The sequence below is a fragment of the Trachinotus anak genome, unplaced genomic scaffold, assembly GCF_046630095.1.
Source record: "Trachinotus anak isolate AG129_WGS33_773 ecotype Australia unplaced genomic scaffold, CSIRO_AGI_Tana_v1 ptg000023l, whole genome shotgun sequence".
In the NCBI taxonomy this organism is placed as follows: Eukaryota; Metazoa; Chordata; class Actinopteri; order Carangiformes; family Carangidae; genus Trachinotus; species Trachinotus anak.
The window spans coordinates 589,678-608,633 of NW_027273874.1; the positions used below are offsets into that span (position 1 = coordinate 589,678).

Genomic DNA, 18,956 nt, shown 5'->3' on the forward strand with positions numbered 1-18,956 from the left:
GAACCCAAACGTTAATATTAATGAGTGAGTGTAACTGACCGACAGTGTGTTGGATTCACTAGTTCCTTCTTTCAGTTTTTGCTTCTCATTTTACGTTGCGTAAGAACTTCGTTAGAATTGTTAAAGGGGCACTCCAGTGACTTTTTGTCACAAGCATAAGACAAGCTCCAAAAATTCTGCATCGCACATTTTCAACAATGCAGCTTTGCCTGGGTCAGATCCTTTGACATGGTTGTTATCACATATAAATGTCATGGTAAAGTTTAGTTAGATAACCAACCCAGTTAGCTAGCTTAGTGTCATTCAAGCTATAACTTGTTTGATGAAAAATAGCAGAATTATCAATGAATATATCCTACAGATAATCAGATAGATTTGCCACTGTATTTTTGGTTTAAAATCTTTTTATTTTTTGAAAGACTGAGAAACTCCTCGGGCGATGAGCGTGTTGAGATTTATTTCAGAACTCAGAACTCTAATTCTTTTATATGAGCTTAATTTAATCAGTCTTCATATTCCCATGTTAGTGTTATGTTCGAATGCTTCTGTCAAAATGAAATGTGAGAGCGCTTTGACTGAGAGAACCCATGTTAGCAGCAGAAATCGGGCCAACTGCGGCGCAGCGTCGGCAAACCCGGCTGTGTTGAGGCCGTGGCGGGCACCTGGGGTGATTTCGGTGAAGAACTGGCACATTTGACAAACCGAACTAGCGTTAGGCCAACGGTGTCGCTTCTACTGAACTGCGATCAACTGCCAACATCTTGCTCAGCTCATTGCCATTAGCTGGTGCAGAGATTTCACCATAGCTTTACTCCAACTGAACGCCGATGAGGGCTCGTATCGATTGTAAATATTTATTTGAACATCTTAAAAACAAAAAACAAAAAAAAAAACAAAAAAAAAACATTATACAACAATCAGACATCATACCTTTAAAAAAAACAAACAGGTCTTAAAAGCAGCTTCACACACTGTAACATGTTGCATGGTGCCTGGGGCAGGACCGGGGGGGGGGGGGGGGGGGTCCCGGCCCCCCCTACACCACCTCTGCCTCATCCTCTGGAAACTTTTGGTCTCTTTTCTCTCTCTCTAACTTGCCATGATGAAAGTGTGGGCGTCTGCGGGGAAGGTGCTGAGGAAACACCAGCCGCCCGAGAGGTAGACAAGCCCGATGACGCAACGGGTTTACTCAATACAGCTTAATATTGTGAGGGACAGGACAATACTTGCAGGGTTTCCCACGTTTCCTATGACCAAAAGCGGGCTGAGGACTCTGAAACTGACAGATATAACGTGACAGACACTCAGACCCTCTTCAGGAAATAAGCTTCTCCGGACACCAGGGCAGCGACCGACGCAGGCTTTTCTGATGGCACACATCATGTTACTTCTCCTGCCTTGTGTTTTCAGTGCAAGGGCGGTAAGTTTTGACTGCCCTGCTCACCTGTGCGGGTCTAACCCTAACCCTTTTTGATTCATTTATTTATTTATTTATGTTTTCTTTAAATCCACTGAAAGCAATAAAAAATAACGCGTCTTCCTTGTTTGCAGCGAATATTAGTCCCTGGATATGAAACAGCCATCTCCAAAGAGCCATACAGGGAGAGCCGGAAAGGTAGGTTTTTACTTCAGCCCCGGGTTTCATTTAGAGGGAAAAGGGGGCAGGGGGGTGCACATTGAACTGGCAGTGAATCTGATATATTTTCAGCTGGAGGAGCTAAAACATGAAGCATGAGGGAACAAGTGCCTGTGCAGGTTGTTCACTGTCATCTCAAGAGAGGATCTTTGATTTAATGTCCCTGACCAGAGAAGCCATGTGCAAAGTGAAAGCAGGCTTTGTGTTTGAGCTACAGAGGGACACAGGGCGCGTGTGTTGGGGACAGTTTCCGTCTGTGTTCACTGAAAGCCACTAGCAAACTGTGATGCTTTTTTCTTTTTTTTTTTTTTCTTCTTCTTCTTCTCTGTTGCCAGTTCTTACGACAACAGGCAAAGAATGTAAATTCCCATTTCGTCAGGGTGGAAGGATTCACCATCGCTGCATCACCATCCTGTCCTCGAGACCGTGGTGAGTCCCCATCAGCCAGCCCGTCTGGATCTACTGTTTTGGTTGCTCAAACAGTCACTAATGTGTGTGTAACCACACAAAGTTACCACACACTTACATTACACAAAAGCGACAGCTCAGCACTTGTAGAAGTGCTGCTTCGTCATATTTGGTTTTGTTCAGACACACACTCACAAACCACAGGGCTTCTGTACGTCACCATCTCACAGATATTAAAAAAAAAAAAAAAAAAAAAGGTACAAAAACACTGGTATTTTCCACCGCACAATACAGTAACAAGTGTGACACTGATGCAGTGTGTAATTAGGGTGTGTTGTGGCACCTAATTACAGCTCGCAGTGAGGCGGGATTTGAGCAACAGTGTCATCAGGAAACATAATGCAATTTTAATGAGGTAATGAGCTAATTGTCTTTAATAAATTGCTCGTTGCTGAATCATTTGTGGGCCTTGTAATGATTTGTGTGTCACGAGGAGAACGTAGAAACACAGTGATATCAAAACTGCAACTAGACGTTTTTTTAAAGGCGACACAAGATAAAAATGTGGATTCTTCCACTAAAATTAGACTATACAGATGAAGTTATAACACATTTCTTACTTCATGCAGTTTATCCTAAGGGCGTATAAACAACTGTCACAGTAAAACCATCATGAGGGAATTTTTATTGCCTCTGATTGTGACACAGCTGCAGAATTTATTTATTTTTTTTGATAGATGTTGGATAAAAAAAAAACATAACAGCAACAGACTTGCTGGAGGGCTTTTATCACTCTTCGGAACTGAGGCAGGAAGGGTGGGTGCCAACAAGCTGGAGCAACATGTAACCAATTACATATGGCCCAACATATCTGGTCCACCTACACATGAAGTTACTGCAATATGACCCTAGGTTTTTTGTGATGTGCTCATGAGCTTAGCGTCGAGATGGGTTTGTCATTCCACGGTGCGGATTCAGTGATCCGCGCCGGAGTGTGCTGATGTTTCTTCACTTTGATGAAATGAGTGGATGATTGACAGAGTTAGTCAGTACTGGTTGGTTATTACAAAGAGAGGGTTTCGCACACTGGCTGCTAAAAGTGCAGCATTTCCACACAGACTGTTAGATCAGCATCGGACGAAAGCATCTATCGTGAAATAAGTGGTTTTATGTCACAATATCAGTATGACACATTGAGATATGAACGTCTGCTTTGCAAAAATCCTATTACAAGAATAAGTGTGGACGTTCATCCTAACGACTCTGTTAGGATGAACGTAGGCGCACCAGTGCTTTGAGCTAATTGCTAATTGCAGTGCGAACACGCTGATATTTGCTATGTTTACCATCTTAGCATAGCTTGTTAGCATGCTAATGTTACTCACTAAACAGTACAGCTGAGTCCGATGGGAATAATGGGACATGATGATGAGATTTAAAAAAAAATTCATCCAATGGTTTTTGAGATACAGACAGATATACTGGTCATGTAATATCAGCATAAAGTGGCTGCTCTCATTGACTTGAAGAAATCGCCCACAATGACTTGGCTAATGACAAGTTCATATCTCACGGTGCATATTGTCATATTGCCCAACAGGAATATTTCTTCGGTGTGTAATCCGGGTGATTTGCTAACATGTCTGTTTCCTCTCTCACAGGTGCTCTCTTACTCATAATTTTGATCGGGACTGGCAGTGGGGCTTCTGTGCACCGGAGAAAACTCAGCCAAACGGTCCGTTTTGCAGAACACACAAGTTCATTCGAACACAAAAAAATGAAGTATTTCATCATCAGAAATACTGCGTTTTGTTTTTGTTCATCCTCTAAAATGTGTTTTTTTTTTTTCTCTCTTTGGTGTGTTTCTGTTTTCACAAAATCACAGATCCATGTCAGGTGAACCCGTGTCAGAATGGAGGCGTTTGTACACCGATCCCACACAGAGGCACGTTTAAGTGCTCCTGTTCTGAGAGCTTCTCTGGGAGACTGTGTGAACAGAGTAGGTAGACTTGACCATTTTTATTATTTTATGAGTTAAAAGCATAATTTATGTTTAGCCTACATCCAGTCTTTGAGCAGTATTAGCAAACTTTCTGATCTCTGAGTTGAGTGTTTCCACATGAATGTGCACAACAGGCTGCTTGCTGTCAATCACCTGACAGCCACAGAGGGAAACAGAAGTCTTTGCCGGGAAATGATCCCTAAAAACATGTCAACATTTTATCATGTTCATATTGTTTAAAGGAAACATGATACCAGGGTTTAGAGTTCATCTCCAGATGGCAGTTTGGCAAAAATAATTTTAACATACATACCAGGTTTTTCCATATATCCTGGTCTTCATCAAGGAATTGAGTTTGCTCAGTTCTTGTAGAGTTGTTTTAATTTAATTCAGTTTCATTAAGACTGGAAAAAGGCAATAACCCCTGTTATCATGATGATACTGAAACAACTAAATGGCTACTGAGCAGACTGAATCGACTGATTTAGGCTGTGAGGTAAGTCAAAAGCCTTGGAAAAAGCCAGTAAGTGAACCTGTGAGTGAGATTATGTTGTTGATCAATGGTGGAAATGCCTGCATGTGCTATTTTAAAATGTTATTTCATATGTCATGCTTTGCGAAATGCTGGAAGGTAGATGTCGAAGATCAAGAATCCTATTTCACACTTCTTCTTACTTCTTCCTACTTCCAGAGAAGCCATAGTGAAGTGGAAAAATCTGTCATGAGTCATGTGCACATACGTAGGTTTCACCTTGCATTTGAAGTCACTGAAAGCAATGAAACATAAACATAGCAAAAACACTCGGTATCCACATGCATCCACTCTGAATGCAAGTCACACAGAGATTGCTCTGTACGGTCCACTGAGCTCCTCAATCACCTCTCACATTTCAAACATATTGCCTTTTGTGTGTTGTGTCGGCTCTTCAGAGACGTGCTATGAAACCACACACCTGCGCTATTATGACATCGGAGAGTCTTGGGGACGAATTCACCTCCGCAACGTGGAACAGTGCACATGTGTGGCAGGGGAAATCGAGTGTGAAAGAGTCCGCTACACAAGTAAGACGCCAGCTTTTGTTCTTCTGCTCCAACTGTGTCTTGTTTTTGCTCCGTGAACTAAGAATGAGATAACTTCCCAGTGGACAGTGGGTTCACACTTCATATACATCTGATATATAAAAGCTTTTCCCAAAAAACTAATAAGATGGAGAAAAATACAACCTACAAAAACTTTAAACTTTAAAAATAAAAGCATCAGGTCTCCTCCCAGCCTGAAAAATCTTTTTTTCTCCCTGCAGAAATCACCTCCTAGCAGAAAATAGGAAAGACAGGTCATACCCTCCCTTTGATCACAGCTCCATAGTTACAAGCGGAACCTTAGCATGGATGAAAAGACAGATTATATGACTCACCATGACTCAGGAATGGTGTTTTAGGACACACCCCATGGGTCCATGAGGTGCTTTTATCTTAACAGATTCTCTGGCATAAAGGAGCAAGCAGCAGTAAGGTGGTGTCACGCTCCCTAGACCGAAACTGCTTTTTGTCATGATGGTACGGGTTAATCTTACAGTGGTCTTGAAAAAAAAAAAAGTTCCTTTTAGCTGAATGTACTTTGACCTGGTTTTCAGCTGAAATTGAAGCGAATTTTAATTTTTGTACTGAGATCAATTTTAGGTGTTGGCTTATTTGAAGTAAAATGTTCTTAAGAAGATGATTTCACCCCTAAAACACTTGACAAGTGCAATGCAGATGTGGCATCACTGTTCTATTTCTATTTCTATTCCACATATATATATATATATATATATATATATATTTTTTTTTTTTTTTTGCCTTCATCAACTCCTGAGGGAGATATCTGGCTTTTTAGCTGCTAAAAGCTCCACTATGTTCACTAGCCTGTCGCTATCACTGTCCGTCTGCCATTTAATGCTGGGCAAGTAGCAAGCAGTGGGTTTTGTCAGCTTTTTTTTTGCCAAAAAAAACAGCTGCCTGCTGTGATTGAAAAAAAGTGCTGGTGAGAGCAATGAGTTGAAACCAAAACGATAAAGCTTCAGGCCAGAAGACCAAAACAATCTGCTGAAAGATGCTAAAACACTGTGCAGAGCTGGGGGGGGGGGGGGGGGGGGGGACTGCGAGTTGGGTGATAAATATCTGTAGGTTTGTTGCTACGAGCGACCCCTGTGACACTACACACCATTTTTCTGGTCCTTTGTTAACATGAAAATATTGACTGGTGCAACTTTAAATTCAGCAAGTTCAGAGACTAATAAAATAATAATGTAAATAGAAATGAAATAGAAATACTTGTTAATAAATTCCTAACAGTCAGATCAAACAACATTTTTTGTGGCTGCAATTAAACTCTAATAATGATAATAACAGTAATTTCATTATAAGAGTTTAATACTATTGCAGAAAGAGTTATTGTACACGCTAGTGCTGGACACAAAAGAAATATATGGTTTATGGTGTCGTCACGTTGTGTGTCTTGATGTGTCCAGTGTGCCGTAAGAACCCTTGTCACAACGACGGAACATGTCGAATGATCATCACCACCGGCAGGGAAGTGTGCAGCTGCAGGCGTGGCTACAGTGGACCGTACTGCAGCTTCGGTGAGTAAAGGCAAGACTGTATGCTACTGTTCCCCTCATTCAGTGAGAGGTGCACTGTTTGCTCTGTCTAAATATCATCTGTATAATCACACAATGCTTATATCGGGTGGAAAATAATGGATAATAGGATTCACATTTTCCAATGGCTGCACAGTCTGCATCATCAGAGCAGCTCTTATGCGTGTTTACCAGGTCGTTGACTGGCATTTATGTGTTCCCTTCGGTATATTTGTCATGTATGCATGTTCATACAGTGCATGCGTGTTCATGCATGCATGTGTGTGTGTGTGTGTGTGTTCATGCATGCATGTGTGTGTGTGTGTGTGTGTGTGTGTGTGTGTGTGTGTGTGTGTGTGTGTGTGAAAGTGGTTTGATTAATGGTAGCAGGTGAAGACATGAGCAAGCTGCCAAACTTGTCCTCAGTTGTGGTAACTGTTAATGCATGCAGAGAGAGTTTTCTCAGACTTGTTCTGACTGATTCCAATGTGAAGGAAAGAGATCTGTCATCACACAGATACTCATCTGCATCCGGAAATAGACCCATTGCCTTCATATTGTTTACATACCTGCGTTGTAACTGTGGAATCGAGACATGATTGAGATTGCCATGTGCTGCCGTCTGTGATTTTGTGTGTGTGCGTGTGTGTGTGTGCAGAGCCGGAGACAGAGTGCTATAACAGCAGGGGCAGGGGTTACCGAGGGTTGGTGAGCACCACGGTGACTGGCGCCCGGTGTCTGCCGTGGAACTCAGACCTGCTGCATGACGAGTTACATGTGGGCACGGTGGTTGCATCGCATCTCAGGGGCCTCGGGGAGCATGCCTACTGCAGGTGTGTGTGTGCTCAGACATCCTGCTAATTATCTGCTGTAGATTTCTGGTAGTATGACATATGAAAGATACTTCTAATTATGGCTTTACAATTATAATTATGGCTTATCTGCAAAGCCCGATTTCCTCATGCTTCTGCCCTAAAATCTATTTAAAAGCGGAAAACATCAAACTTTTTACCCTGTGCTTACAAAGCTGTTTGCTTCTTCTACCCCTTATCTGTGAAGTTCATGTGCCAACACTTGTCACTCATATGCATGAGGCCTCAAATGACATCCACTCAGAGCCAACCAGTAACCATAAACCCACCAGCGATAAAGAAGCACATAGCGAATCCAGCCTATGATATAAAAAAAAAAAAAAACAGGTCTTATCTCTGGCACATTTGCTCCTCTTCCATTCCTTACTGCTTTCAGTTGTTGTTGTTGCTATGACTACCCAGCAGCTGTATAGCATACCAACAGCAAATGGTATATGCCCTCAAATGTCCCAAACATCAAAGAAAAGCCAATTTCAAGAAAACACTGGGCACAAACACACGGGCTCAGACTGTCTGACTGGCTCAGACTCAGATGGATCACTCGCATTTACTGTTAGTTTATCGCTGGAAAAAATAGCGCATTGCAGCTTTAATATCAATGACACCTTCATATAAGTGAGAGCAAAAAAAATCTTAAATCACTGATGTGTGAGGGTGAGGCTTGGTGAGAGATGGAGTGGTGAGAGCTGCTGAAAACAGCGCTGCCACACCTACACACACTCTGTGCTCTGTGTTTGTGTGTGTGCAGAAACCCAGACGGGGACAAGATGCCGTGGTGCTACACACTTAATGACGGTGCCATCTCCTGGGAGTACTGTGACGTCCCCTCCTGTGTGATGCCTGTGTGTGAGTAAACAGGGAACAGGAAAGGAGAGTTTGGTCGTGTCTTTTGTTGTCGGTGGGACAGCGATTCATCAGGGAAAACGTCTTTTTAACTGCAATTCATTTCAATCAGTTAGTTTCAACGCCAACTGGATGTATTGGTACTTTGATGCTTTGCCATATGGTTGAGGCATCATATGTCTGTCAGCTTGGCATATTGTCCACAGCTTGATTTTTCTTGCATCTTTTGCTTCTACTGTGTAAAGATTCTTGCCATCACTTTATTTATAATGCCAAAAAATGTTTATTTCCTTATGTACTTCACCTTATGTACCTTATAGACTCCTCTTTGAGTGTTTATCTCATTATTATAAAGTGTGAAAAGTATAAAAAATACTGCATCGTCTGATATCTTCTCTGTCTCAGCTTTGATTAAATCGAAAAAGCTCGGCTCCTCATTAAATAAAAACCAAAAAGTGCAGAGAATACAGCTAATCTCTGCTGAGTCACGCTGCTCTGAAAAGCTGAATTCAGCCGAGTTGACTGGCTCAGTGGCGGTAGCCTTTTTTTTTTTTTTTTCTTTTCTTTTTTTTTCAAAACGTGGGCTAGATGAGATAGTGGGGGAAATAAGGCATGAGTCACAGTGAATCAACATGTCATGTCAGGTGGAGCCAAATGTTCATGTGGTGAGTTGGATTTGGCACAGTTGGCTGTTTGTCAGGGTGCCAGGGGTATGCACAGAATCCACAAGCTTGCTCCATCTGCTTCGCCCTCTTCAACATATGATTTGCAGCATGAAGATGCTCTGTAACCCTGACATTATCACCACACTGAGGAGCTTTACTGCCTCTTGCAGAGAGGGAATCAGCCAGAGAGCAATATTGAAAATATTCAGAAGAAGTATTTAGGAAGTGAGCTGCAAAATATTCTTGTTGTTAGACCGGTTGTAGTCATTTTATTTGTTTTTGTTCTAGTTCTTGATGGAAAATTGCAGTTTACAGTAGGATCTACTAATATATAATCATGCACTTGTTTCCTCATGCAGCGTCTTCTCGAAGGATTATCCCATTTAACGTGCTGCCAGGCATTAAAAAACCTAACTCCCGCAAGCCAGCCAAAAAGCCTGTGTGTGGGAAAAAGCACAAGAAGAGGTTGTCGATAGCGAGGGGGCGGATAATGGGTGGAAACTCAGCCCTGCCGGGTACTCACCCCTGGATGGCAGCGATTTACATCGGACAGTCAGACTTCTGCGCCGGCAACCTCATCTCCTCCTGCTGGGTTGTCTCTGCAGCGCACTGCTTCTTCCGCAAGTATGTCATTTCAACAGCTCAAGGTTTTCTGACCCCTTTTAAGTCAATATCATGTACATAATGTCACTTTTTTAACATGATGTGAAAAAAAAAAAAAATCACAATTAGCCTCTGAAACTTTGTGAGTGAAAAGACATTTAGTGTCCTTGGGAGCCCTTTTCAGTCTCAGTTTGAGTCAGCAATGTAAAAACCATCATCTTTCAGAAAACCGTCTTTGTTCAGTGCGGAGCACTATTCTCTGTGAGCTGTTTTCTGACCATTGTAGGTGAAGAAGAGGCCACGATTCAAAAGGCACGTCATTTAAAGACCTTGACCCCTCAGCTTCACAGCTTCATGAACATGCTATATATAGAGCAGCATCCAGTTCGAGGAGAACCTAAAAACATCACATGCACAGATGCCGTTCACATGTAAATGCATACATTTGCTCCTGGTGTCAACAAACAGGCATCTGCTGTCACTGCTCAAGTTCAAAGACCTTTTGTTGAAGCATTAAATCGTTAAATTGGATTTTGCAGAAGGCAAAAAGCCGTTTTACCCTTGGAAATCTGCAGGATCTCTGCGAGGATTTCTCACATCCACTGCTCAACTTTTCTTACCAGCTGGGTTTTGTTTGAAGCAGAGCCAGAATCCACAATGTTCATTACATGCCACAGTACAAAATACTCTGAGGAGTATAAATGTACTTGATAAATTTCATGGCAGTGTACCTGTTTGATTGTAGTATATCTTGTGCAAATGTGGAATAGAGTAATGGTGGTGGTAAAAGAAAGGTCAGGGCATCTCAGGATTCACCGTCCAGAGACAAACATTTCAAGGAAAAAATAAGCACTGTTATGACTGCATCATATCCGCGCCATTGATAAAAATCTCCTCTCACAGCCCACTGACGTCCCAGCTGCGCGTGGTGCTCGGCCAGCAGAGGTTCAACGTAACTGATCCCAACACGAGGACGTTCGGAGTGGAGGAGTACATCTTTCCCAAACAGTTCTCAGTGTTTAATCCAACACTACATGACATTGGTAATCACTAATTGCACACACACACACACACACACACACACACACACACACACACACACACACACACACACACGATACACACATACAAGTGACTCACATAAACTAGAGGCCCTCCTGTCCCCATTCAGAAACACACAGACTCACTTAAGACCCCAGCCCTGCTTGCACAGCTGTGCGTCACTGAACAGCTGTGTCTCTGTGCTCCCCCGCATGAACACACACACACACACACACACACACATATACTTCCAGTTAGGTGTGGCGGTTTCACCGAGTAACGGAGTCTCCAAGTCTACCACTTGCTTCATCACTTAAACTTTTCAGTGTCTCTCTGTCTGTTTCATAACGTCACATCTCTGCTTGGCAGTTCTGGTCAAACTGAAGAAGCAGGACGGGCGGTGTGTGAGGAGAACCCCGTTCATCGCGCCCATCTGTCTCCCAGACAAAAGCATGACGTTCCCTGATGACTACTGTTGTACTATTAGCGGCTGGGGACACATGCATGAGAGTGAGTGATGGAGACATCATGGTGGTGCAACATAAATAGAAACTACTAGCTTACTAACATAATGCAACGTAACATAACTTTACTTTTTTGTGGGAATTTGGGGGTTTTAGCAACCATGCGTTCTATTATTAGACCTTCTTACTGGGAAATATTATTGTTTTTATTTTATGGGTCTGTAATTTCCCAGTAGGACTCTTAGAAAGAGCGATTTTTTTTAGTACTAGTACTTAGTTTTGTTAAATTTATATACATTTATTCATTTTTCACTTTATGGCCCTGCGCACCCATACAGGTGATCTTAATTACCCTGTGCAGTCAGACCTCTCTCCAGGTTGAGACTCAGTGGAGCTGTCCCTATATGATCAGATGATTTACGGCACATAGCGTTCACCATCTTGCACAGCTACTCTCAGTTTTCAAATGTATTTTTATTGAACACGAACTATGATGACAATCAATCCCAGTCTATCCACACATACACAGCCCTGAGACGAGTCTGAGGAGGCAACCCAAGTGAACCCATCTGTGTGGGTGGACCGTGGACGTGTTGGGGCCTTTAATTCAACCTGTAGACGATGTAATTGAACAACTAACTGAAAAAAATCCAAACAACAGTAAACATTTAGACTTTCTCTTTGGTGTTATTTGTGCTTTATTTGACAGAGGCAGAGGGGTACTCCAGTCTACAGGAGGCTGGAGTGAGACTGATTCCTCACGACACTTGTAGGAAGCCTGAAGTTTACGGCAACCACGTCACTGGGGACATGATTTGTGCGGGGCTCAACGGCTGCGTTGACGCGTGTCAGGTAGGAAAGCATTTTGAGACCGAGTGTGATTATTAAATCTACTGCTGAGGGGTTGCTTATGCCCTAGCATCGAATACAACTTTACAGTTTAAAATTGAGTTATGCAACAGTTACACCATGTAACATTTTCATAATACATTCCCACACATGTGCATGTCCATAAAAACATATATGTAAAAATATATAGGGTATATATGTATAAACATATATGAAACCTATTAGAAATGTCCATATATTGACATATATGTCTAGCCTATCCAAATATGTCTGTTAATGCATGTGTGCTTATATTGTAGACATAATTTATGTAAATATGTATCCATCCCAAAGCCTATTAATACATGTTGATATTATATATAGTGGGTTCAAAAAGTCTGAGACCACGCCAGAATGCAAAGATAGACATGTTTAAAATTTAGAAGAAGTTAATAAGAAAAACACATATGAGCATATAGAATCACAAATACAAATTTTACTACGGGTATCTTATAAATGTTATAATCTTATATCTTCATATATCCAGAGGATGTTTATATGTGATAATAGTATATCCTCTTATAGGCGACATATATGGCAACATCACTCTTTATATAGGTACACATATATCATATATTACATTTCTTAACTAACCTTTACATAAGAAGTTGTTCTTTTTGTGTAAATCTGACTAGACTAAGTTTGAACATACAAAGAGCTATTGCAACCTGGTGCTATTTTTTTTTTTTTACTCGTATTGCTCTGAAGGAGTATTGAAAATTAAGATTGATCATGAAGTGTTCTGGACAAAATATCAACAATATCTGCTTTGGGTCGATATCAGAAAGTTGTCTCGAGGTATCAGAGTAATGAGACAGCCCTTCAGATGGCAGCAGGGATTCCTCTGAGTGGACTGCTGGGGGATGTTAGTGAGGGGCTGAAATCTGCACAGATGTCCACAGTGCCATAATACTCACTCAGCCTACTCAAGCTACTTCCTCTTATATTAAATGTCACAGTTGTTAACTGTTTACCTCATAGGCTAAATGCAATTTTTAGTAATATATTAGCTTGAAGTGTGTGACTCAGCAGTTTGTGTACCTTTGCTTTGATCTGTGTGTGTATGTTTATATGTGTGTGGATTGTATCTACTTATGTGTATGTTTTCCCCAGGGTGACTCCGGGGGCCCTCTAGCCTGTGCGAGGGATGATGTCAGCTTCCTGTATGGGATCATCAGCTGGGGAGAGGGCTGTGGCCGCTCTGGAAAACCTGGTGTTTACACCAAAGTAGTGAACTATATTGACTGGATAAATTCAGTGATCAGACGCAAACCCAAGGCTTCGTGAATGGAAATGACCTGGACATTGGCTTTAATATGAGATATTGTACTGTATTATATTGTTTTTTTTATAGTAATACTTATGGAAGTATATAGATTATCTTTTTCAACTGTGAAACATTTTCTAACTGAATAAACCTTTATTGACTTGATAAAGCTTTGGGTGTCTAATTAAAGATGACTATTTAAGGCAGGTAAAGTACAAATAAGTTACTTAAAGTAGTTCGTTTTATTTTGATTTTTTTAGTTACTTAAAGTAACTTTTTTGGACATAAAAGATGAAAATGTATTTGTTCTACAGTTGATCCATCTCATATACTCATACACAAGTATTTAGTTTTTGTTTTTTTTTACTCTTATTTCCTGCTGCCAGCTACAACTAAACAAAAAAACAAAACAAAGAAACGTTATATATTAACTAACCACAAAGGGAGGGACGTTTAGAACCCCCCCCCCCCCCCCCCCCTATTGTATTTAAATGCCTCTTCATGTTGAAAGTCTTAAAGAAATGTGTGGTATGAGAATCACGTGACTGTTTCTTCCAGTAGTCAGGAGCTTTCTCTGCCGCAGCAGGTGGTGTAAAGCAGCCCAGGTGGCTGCGGCATGGTCGGCTGGCTGGTACACACACACACACACACACACACACACACACACACAGACAAACAGACAGACAGACTCTGGTCATGCCATTTTCCATGCGCCTTGCTGGGGGCGAGTTTGCGCCCCACAAGCGGAGAGCGCAGCTATTTTGAAAGTGACCCCTCATTCAGGCAGCGCCTCTGCAGCTGTCAGGAACTATGACTGAAGATGACGGATTCTGTTGTCGTGGAGGGATATGCCAGACTCAGAGATGGAAAAAAGGTGTTTAGCTTGACTAAATGTGCTGACGGACGTGGCAGAAGTACCTCGGCGCACTTGTGTCTGTTCTTAAAAAGTTTGCTTTGCTCTGTGTTACAGTGGAAAACTAGGTGGCTCGTTCTTCGCAAGCCGTCGCCTGTAGCAGGTAAAAAAAAAAAAAAAAAGAAGCTAGATTTCTTACCAAGTTACTATTATGAAAACGTGATTTTTTTGCGCAGTGTGCAAACATGTGACTGCGCACTGTAGCTGCGCCACAGTGGAGGAATACAGGGTGAACGCCTCAGGTGCTTCCCCGTGTGTTTTCATGAGCCTCCCAGGTTTGTGTTGATCCGGAACATGGGCCTGGTCTGCGGGTCACACAGATCTGTGAAGTGACGGTGAAAGGATTCCCAAGCCTGTGACAAAGACTTTTTTGAATTTTGGAGGAAAGACTTCAAATGTAATGTTCATCCAGCAAGGTAAAACAAAGACTGAGAAATGAACAGCTGAGTTTCTGGCCACAGGTTCTTGGCAGCATGTCCAGGGAATTTAAAAAAAAAAAAAAAGTGACTTTTTAGAGCAGATTTTGGCCCAGATTTGGGTTGTAAAGGCAGGGCCACAATTCTCTATCCTACATGTGTGTTCACTTTTGAATCTGTACTCAGATGCTCACCAGAAGCTGTTTTTCTTTGTGTCTGTGTCACTTGATTTTGACTTGATACTCAAGGTACACAAGGGCTGATGTGGGCCAGTTTTTAAATGGTCTCTGAACTTCATTTCACAAGCTTCATAAATCCTGCTGACCCTCGCTTGAGCCCATCGTCAAAGTTAATGTGCTAAAGACTGATAGTCTGAGCTTCACTGTATTTTTAGATGCATCATGAATGTGCACTTAGTGAATCTGGACTGGCTGTTTAGTCACATTTACTGAGGAGGCTTCAGGTTACCTGAAGTAGAGTTTCGGATTATCTAAACCCCTGAATTTACCAATTACCACTGGACTGTCTGTTTTGTTTTGTTTTGTTTTTTTTCAATTATTATTATGAATAAGCAGCTGTGATTCAAGGATATGAAGTCCGTATATTGCATTACAGTGTGCCACAGAAACGTTTCTTTGGACCACTGGTGCAGGGCAGATTAACATGCTCCACAGGTTAAACTGAGGTTGAGTCCTGCTCCTCCTCAGATCTTTGATGTCAGTGTTATCACAGCTGTCTGAGCTCAGCCCTCAGTTATGCGTGTTAAGAGGTGTGCTCATGTGAAGGAGAGTGACACACACACACACACACACACACACGGTCTTGTTTTGTCAGTTGACACTAATTGTGTGAAGGTGCTAAAATGACAAGAGGACACTGCAGCACCTACTGTGTGTTAGAGCACATCTTATTAGTATTGCTTTGGGAATTGATTGTGGATTTCAGCTTTCCAGTTATTTCTAGGGACGTGTTACCTTTTAAAGTAGTGCAAAGCTGTGATGTTAACTGCAGTCAGGAAGCATCTCTTCTTCTCTTAAAAAGCCTTTGTCATGTCTCATATTAACTCTGACTCCTGCAGACTGCCTCGTGCTGCTGGTTTTTAAAGACAAGTCCGACAAAGCGCAGGGCAACAAGGAGAGAGCCAGCGTCATCTTGGAGGAGATCTGCGGCCTGGAAGCGGGACAGTGGTATGAAGGTGTGGCCTTCACCCTGGTCATCCTCTGCCTGAACCAGGCTGCTCTGCTGGGTTTCGACAGCAGGGAGGCTCTGCAGGCGTGGGACGCTCGCCTACGATACAGCCTCGGGGAGGGTGAGAAAATCTATCGGTGCTTTTACTCCAGTGTTTTGTTCTTTGGTTGTATCACAAAATAGCTTCATGTTTGACCTCACTGTTTTGTAATTTAAGCAATTCCTCAACAACCAGATGGGTTCATCCATCAAGCTGGCAGGTTTCAGTGTTTGAAATTCACTGCAGTCAAAGAGAAGTGCCCTGTAATTTGCCAAACCTATGAAAACTGCATGAGAAAGTTTGCATCTTTCTTGAGAAAGTTCCCAAGTGCAACGAGTGCAAAGTAACAAGTAACTGTACCTGCAGCTGTGTTTTCAAATACAGTTTAAAATGGGTTACATTACTGGTGGACCTAATGTCTGCAGGCAGTTAATTCAACGTCGAGAAATTGGGAAAAAGAAAATGTAAATGAATGCACATTTCCACCTACTGCTGTTATGTGAATATTAGCACTCGCTTCACCAGGATTAACAGGTGGCGGTGCTTCTGCTGCTGTCAGATGTCATGAAACTAGTGTAGAACCCGAGGACACAACAAACTTCTCCATCTCAGCTATGGGTAAAAACATTTTTGTTGCATTTTTTCAAATTGAAAATGCGCATAAAAACAACCCACCTTAGAATATAAGTATAAGTATATAATATACAGCAGCAAAACTGTGTCACCGTATTGTCAGTAAGCTGTGGTCAGATGACCTTAACAGTCCTGTCATGCACCCAGGGGCTTGATTTATGAAAGCCTTTCAGGTGGTCAGCGGGATCTTGAATGTGCTCCTCTAGTTCACTTGCAGAAGGTGAAATGAAGGATGGACACAGGATTAAGATGCTGGAGCATTTTGGAGAGGCAGCAGTTTCTGCACTGATGATTTATTGAAGCGAGAGAGCAACATGGTACAGATGTCGAGCCGGGATGAAACAAAGGCATGAATAATTGACTGTAAGTCAAGGTGTGATAGACAAGGGGATGATTTAGAAATATTTTAAAGTTGGAAAAACATGAACAAGACAGTGGCTTGATATGTTGTTTAAGACTCGTATACTGATCAAAAGTAACTGCTAGGTTTCCTAATGACAGAATTATTAATCAGTGCTTTTGTTTTTTGACTCAGCAAGTTTTTGACGTAGTAGGGATGTTTTGTTATGAGTTTATGAATGAATCTGTGATGATGTTGACTTTGCAGATGCAGGCTGGGCTCAGTGCCTCAGCACCAACACCTCCCCTCTGTTCAATTTGACAGAGCTGTGCGATCAAATTGAAAATGTACAATTCTAACAATAATGTCACCAACTGTCCTCAAAAAAACCTCCAACTATGTGTCATCACCCTGTCACATGTTCCTGCTTCTTCTTTCTACCCTAAAGCGAATTTCTGATTTATTTCTGAGAAATAAGTCTTAATTTATAGCCGAGTACAGACGCTCATTGACATGTATATAGCCTACTGTGTGGATCTATTACACAAGTTATATAATTGATAGACAAATGGAAGCTATTAATAGCGCTGGACTGTTCAGCTGGTGGCGGGAGTCCAGCTGAATTTTAAAGCACTAATGACGTGTTAAAGGAGCTGAGTGTGTAGAAGAGGACATGGGTCTCTATTTGGCATTTGTTTATGTTAAAATACCCGTGCATGCCTGCTTTTATAGACGCACCTGTGTCTGTCCAGGCTTGTACGAGTGTTTAGCGAGTTAGATAAAAGTGTGTGTTGTCTGTGTGTGTGTGTGTGTGGATTGGTGGGTGGCCTGTTGCGTAATGCCACAGAGTGAGTGGAGTGTGTCCAATCCAGCAGAAATGTCACCTGCCAGCCTGTGCGCGGAGCTTTTGTTGTCGTGTGTGACACCGTATGAATCTTTTTTAACCTGAGTGATGACGTGATGCAGCTGGCCGACATTTCCTCATCATCGCCTCCATCAATCTCACCTGGCCAAGTTTGCTGCAGCGCAGTAAAAAGTCTTTCACTCAGAGCTGCCGGGGCAGTCCACACATGGTTTGAATGAAATTCCACTAACGCGCAGATGGAAACGTCAAGCTTTGTTTTGCTTAAGTCTAAGTTTACATCCAGTTTTCCTCTTTTAGCAACAATACACAGATGTTTATGACAGGCTTTGATGGATTGCACTGGGCTTCAGATCTGAGCCTGTTGTGTTCAGCGCTCAGCTTGCTGATTTCATCCTGTGTGTGCAGCTGCTTCTTCTTTTATTGGTGAATGAAATCACATCCAGGCTGAAGTAATCGTTGTGTAGGGACACTGCGTTTTCTATCTGCTATAAAGTGTTACTCAAGTTATTTCCAACCTCCTGGTGGAGGCTGACAGTTTGTTTACTGTCCAGCCTCTTCTTCAGGACAGTGCAGTCCTACAGCGAACCCTAAACTTCACCAACATGTTGACGTCAGTGTAATGATGCTCACTCCAATGACATGTTGACATTTTGAAGAAGCACAGTTATTTGTTTCCTCACTGAGAAGTGAATGAGAACATCTAATATCTGTTGGGTGAATATGCAACCACAAGTTGGTTAGCTTAGCTTATCTTGGTACAAAGAGCGGAAACACAGCTAAAAAGATAGCCTGGCTCTGTCCTGTGGTGGCCCAGATGAGTCAACGCAATGCAGAAGCCACAACACAAATACAAAAGCCACAACATGGATGCGAAAGTCACAACATGAACAGCTTTTGCATTCATGTTGTGGCTTTTCTATTTGTGTTGTGGCTTTTGCATTTGTGTTGACCCATCTGGACCACTGCACTGGTTACAAAAGCTGCCTACCAGTACCTTTTTAAAGCTCACGATGTGTCATATTTGTTTACTCTGTACAAAAAAACACTGTAAAAGCGACACATTGTGGTTTTGTTGTCACTGTTTGGTTGGTAGGCAGCCATTGGACAGAGACGCACTAGCTGTTTTTCCATGTTTCCAGTGTTTATAATAGGCTAAGCTGAGCAGATGCTGGCTCTAGCTTCATGTTTACTGCACAGACATGAGTGATATCGATCTTCTCATCTAACTCCTGGAAGAAATAAAACACACATCCC

The 18,956-nt window shown here is 42.0% G+C and overlaps 2 protein-coding genes across 7 annotated transcripts in view; both read left to right on the top strand.

Moving 5' to 3' along the window:
• The first annotated feature begins 1,025 nt into the window (after window positions 1–1,025).
• Window positions 1,026–13,476, top strand: LOC139607311 (hepatocyte growth factor activator). Of its 2 annotated transcripts, XM_071460086.1 has the most exons (14): window positions 1,027–1,420; window positions 1,552–1,615; window positions 1,972–2,065; window positions 3,706–3,779; window positions 3,930–4,043; window positions 4,977–5,108; window positions 6,557–6,667; window positions 7,323–7,497; window positions 8,285–8,382; window positions 9,404–9,668; window positions 10,551–10,690; window positions 11,058–11,198; window positions 11,862–12,004; window positions 13,154–13,476. In XM_071460086.1, exons 1-14 carry the CDS (start codon window positions 1,370–1,372, stop codon window positions 13,325–13,327), a joined length of 1,776 nt encoding a protein of 591 aa, XP_071316187.1. In that variant the 5' UTR covers window positions 1,027–1,369; the 3' UTR covers window positions 13,328–13,476. The 2 variants fall into 2 exon arrangements, with proteins under 2 accessions (XP_071316188.1, XP_071316187.1); XM_071460087.1 differs by lacking the exons at window positions 7,323–7,497; window positions 8,285–8,382 and having other exon boundaries at window positions 1,026–1,420.
• Window positions 13,477–13,946: 470 nt separating this feature from the next.
• Window positions 13,947–18,956, top strand: part of LOC139607310 (protein Dok-7-like) — a 36,907-nt gene continuing 31,897 nt past the window's right edge. For 4 of the 5 annotated variants that reach the window (XM_071460081.1, XM_071460082.1, XM_071460083.1 and 1 more), the window contains exons 1-3: window positions 13,947–14,181; window positions 14,278–14,323; window positions 15,715–15,945. In XM_071460081.1, coding sequence (XP_071316182.1) covers window positions 14,128–14,181; window positions 14,278–14,323; window positions 15,715–15,945 — 331 coding nt within the window. In that variant the 5' untranslated portion in view covers window positions 13,947–14,127. Of the gene's footprint in view, window positions 14,182–14,277; window positions 14,324–14,343; window positions 14,637–15,714; window positions 15,946–18,956 lie in introns of those variants that run through there. The other variant, XM_071460084.1, reaches the window with a different exon arrangement.

Coding starts and splice junctions, on each gene's coding strand:
- LOC139607311 (XM_071460086.1), top strand. CDS start 1,370: ATGGCACACATCATGTTACTTCTCCTGCCTTGTGTTTTCAGTGCAAGG. Junction 11,199..11,861: donor CTGGGGACACATGCATGAGA/GTGAGTGATGGA, acceptor TTTATTTGACAG/AGGCAGAGGGGTACTCCAGT. Junction 12,005..13,153: donor GCTGCGTTGACGCGTGTCAG/GTAGGAAAGCAT, acceptor TGTTTTCCCCAG/GGTGACTCCGGGGGCCCTCT.